The sequence below is a fragment of the Oryzias melastigma genome, linkage group LG22 (assembly GCF_002922805.2).
Source record: "Oryzias melastigma strain HK-1 linkage group LG22, ASM292280v2, whole genome shotgun sequence".
Lineage (NCBI taxonomy): Eukaryota > Metazoa > Chordata > Actinopteri > Beloniformes > Adrianichthyidae > Oryzias > Oryzias melastigma.
Genome location: NC_050533.1, coordinates 7,925,981 through 7,929,439, shown reverse-complemented (window position 1 = coordinate 7,929,439; position 3,459 = coordinate 7,925,981). Strand labels below are relative to the sequence as shown.

General features: G+C 41.7%; 1 protein-coding gene across 8 annotated transcripts in view; it reads right to left on the bottom strand.

Moving 5' to 3' along the window:
• meis2a (Meis homeobox 2a) overlaps positions 1-3,459 on the bottom strand; it is a 91,544-nt gene that overhangs the window by 83,380 nt on the left and 4,705 nt on the right. For all 8 annotated transcript variants that reach the window (XM_024295255.2, XM_024294936.2, XM_024295021.2 and 5 more), the window contains 4 exons: positions 3,216-3,357; positions 2,965-3,015; positions 2,671-2,721; positions 2,120-2,269 (listed from right to left, as the gene is read on the bottom strand). In XM_024295255.2, coding sequence (XP_024151023.1) covers positions 2,120-2,269; positions 2,671-2,721; positions 2,965-3,015; positions 3,216-3,357 — 394 coding nt within the window. The remainder of the gene's footprint in view (positions 1-2,119; positions 2,270-2,670; positions 2,722-2,964; positions 3,016-3,215; positions 3,358-3,459) is intronic.

The window sequence follows — 3,459 nt, the reverse complement described above, 5'->3', positions numbered from 1 at the left end:
TAAATAGGATGAAGCTGATGTGAGGAGGGGCAATAAGATAGGGAGCCATGGGTGGGCTACATGGTTGAGATAGTCACCGCCAGCGAATGAGGGAAATCAACAGTGTCAGCAAAGGCCTCATCCCGCTCTCACCATACCATAATCCAATCATCACCAAGACAGTGCTGCATTCAAGTGTAAATAAAAACCGCGCTTATTATCCTCCACCGTCAGGTACAAGGAGGGGAAGGATGTGGAAAAATAAAGAAAGAACATAAAAACGAGCTGCCTCCTCCTCTTCAGTGAAAAGCCTCATCATCTCCCGAAAAACCAACTTTCTCCAAATGAGATGTAGCCCAGGGCTACGTATTAAAAATGCATATCAAAGCAAAGAAAAATGGACGTGAGAGATTCTAACTAAATAAATTAGCATATCTAACTATGAAGCTGCTTTCCTCTTCTCAATAAACAAAAATCCAGAGAATTATTGCTGATTTGCTTTTTACCTTTATATATATTTTTTTTATTTCAAACATTATTATTGCTCTTTGTGTTCTCATAGAAAGTCCTACTAAAGAATCAAACCATCTTCTGCTTTAGGAGAAATTCAGCTCAGCAGTAATAAAAAGTTCAGCAGGGCCACAAAAGTGAAATAAATCCCTCAGACCTTAAACGCCTAATGAGGTGGTCACTCCAAACGACTCTGAGATAAATAACCTGTCATGCAGATTGCCATTGTTTATGGCTGCTCCTCATTTGCTTTATTAGCATATTTATTTTTTTTAATTATTAGACTTTCTCTTACAAATGCAACAGAGGCAGCATCGGAAATTGGCTTGAGCATCAACCATCTGCCATGAAGCTAAACAGGCCAGTTTATCTAATCTCTGCAATATAAACAACAGCATGCCTCATTTCTGCACTTGTGTTGCCGGATCACAATGTTGCCGTTTTGGACTCCAGCAACGTCGGAATCCTCTCTCTCCCTCTCGTGCGCGCGCGCTTCCTTCTCCCCGTTGAGGCGTCGGGGGAATCTCCACAGCTTTCAGGGCCTTTAGCCAGACTTAACAGATGCAGCGCAGAGACTTTGCATAACACTTAAATCTGATTTAATTCCTAATAGGCTTGGCCTTGTGCTGCACTATTAACTAGCCACTTTGTTGCAGTGGTCGCTCAATTTTGAAACTTTGTTTTTTTCTTTTTTTGAGTAAAATAAAAAATAAAAATGTAAACTGGAGAATCGATCTGCAGATTTAAAGCTACTGTACTTCAGGTGCATATAATTGAATTCAGCGTTATGGAGCCTGCGGCCATAAAACGGGGGAGCAGAGGAGAAAGCAACTGCACGGGGAAACCGCACGGCAATCAATACGAAACAATTAGACACATTAACATCAACAGCAATGGAAGGTCTCCAGACGAACCGTCATATTCCTTGTGAACTTGACATTGATGGTAAGCCTTTAGCTCTGAGATCTCTTTCAGCAGGCTACCACTTTCTCCACCTCTGCTGCAAAAAAATCCACAGCTTTACGCACGGGCCACATCCAGCTCCCACAGCCCCGACATAAAAAAGCCCTTTTCTTTTTCAATATTGGCCTAAAGCTAAAGCTTATACCGCTGATACCCTGCTTTAACGTAAAACCTGCGTACAGATAATTGCCTCACTTTTTTCCTCCCTCCTCCTCCTCCTTTCTTCGAGCGTGCAATGCTGCGTAATTTGGAGCAATTCACATATAGGAATAGTCGCGCGCGCGCACACTCCCACTCCAACCTCCAGCACGCATTATGCACACATGACTGCTCCAAATCAAAGGGCTAAAACAATAACGCGCTCTATTGTATCACATATAGCTTTTGACCTTAGAACATCGATCGGCAGATCTTCCTTGCAGAAGAGTGCACGCTCTGTTTACAGGCGGCGCAGCGGGATCACGCTGCGCCGAGGCGCACAGCTGCCCCCAAAAGTTGGTTTTGGAATAAATATTTAAGAAAAAGGCGGATTATTGAGAGAGAATGCCCACTTCCATGCAAAGACTCATAAGAGCTCACTTGTGCCCTGCCGTCAGCAGAAGGACTTAGGCGCAAACACAACATGCGCATCACACTTTTTCAGCATAATGCAGCTCGTGTTACTCACGTGATCTGCGAGGTTAGTCGATGATCCCGAAAGTTCTTCATGGTCTGACTTTGAGCTGCCATCCCGTTCATCAATAACTAGATCTATTGGCATTTTTCCTTTCAAACAGCTGATGTACCGGTGGCAAAAATTGTCGCAAAGCTCGTGCACCTGAGAAGAAGAAACATTCAGTTAATTCAAAGTAAATAAAGACGAGAAAAAAAATAAAAGGGGGAGGGGGGAAAACAGTTTAGGATGCAGGAAACACTTGTGTCGGTCCAAGAACAACTCGGAGTTATGCGCCAGCAGGACACAATAGTGAAACTGGTGCTGTGCTATTATTCTCCTGAGACCAGAGCAACAAGTTGAACGACGAAAAATAAACAGCGTGCCATAATCTGGACGGATAATGAGCGTTTGGAACTAAATCCGAGGATCAATATCAATGGTCAACGTGCGTAAAGACGCGTAACAATAAATAAATAAATAAAATCTATAATATTTCTGCCTATTTTTTGTATTTATTATTAAGCTGTAGTGCCATGTTAGAAAATAATAAGCAATAAAATTACCTTTTCTAGTTCCAAGAGGTGAAACCTTAATACTTGTATGGCTTGTATCATCTGAAAGAAAGACAGAAGGAAATACGCAAAATGAATGTCACGAACCAAACCGATTATTTTGTTTTATTCTGTTTTGCAATAATGAAATGATTGCTGTTATGAATTTGCAGACAGGAAGAGAAAAGCATTTTATTGCACAAAAAAAATAAATCACAGATTTTTGGGAAGTTACGTCGCAAGAACCTTTAAAGGTGTGCGTAAAACTGTGGATACATTCATGATTTGTGCGCAAAAATTGCTTACCAAATTGTCCAACTCTGGATTTGATGAAAATAAAGGTTTTTCTGCTCGAACCTAAAACGATACACCAAATGTCAAAGTGAGTTTGTCATGTCAGTAATGCAGACATTTCATGTAATTTTGACTTTTAAGAATAAAACATTTTTTTAGATAAAATAAATTAAATATATTTATATATATGAATGCTAAAAAACACATGTGTGATACAAGAAGAGAAGTGACACAGCCTCAATATTTATTACTGCAGAATTAACCTGTTTGGCAAAGACTGCAATGTCTTCATTGAAGGAGTCTGAGGAGCAGACGTCGCCGCCTGCTACGCCCGGCTCCCTCGGAGTACACGTCGCCAACTCGCACTTCTCAAAAACCAGTGCGAGCAGTGGGAATAAAGGGTGACTGCAAGAGGAGAAACACAGCTTGAGTTCAAGCAGCACACCGACTCCACAAAGCCCACTGTAAAAGATGTCCCCCTGCACGAGCGCGCGCTCCCCGCGACTC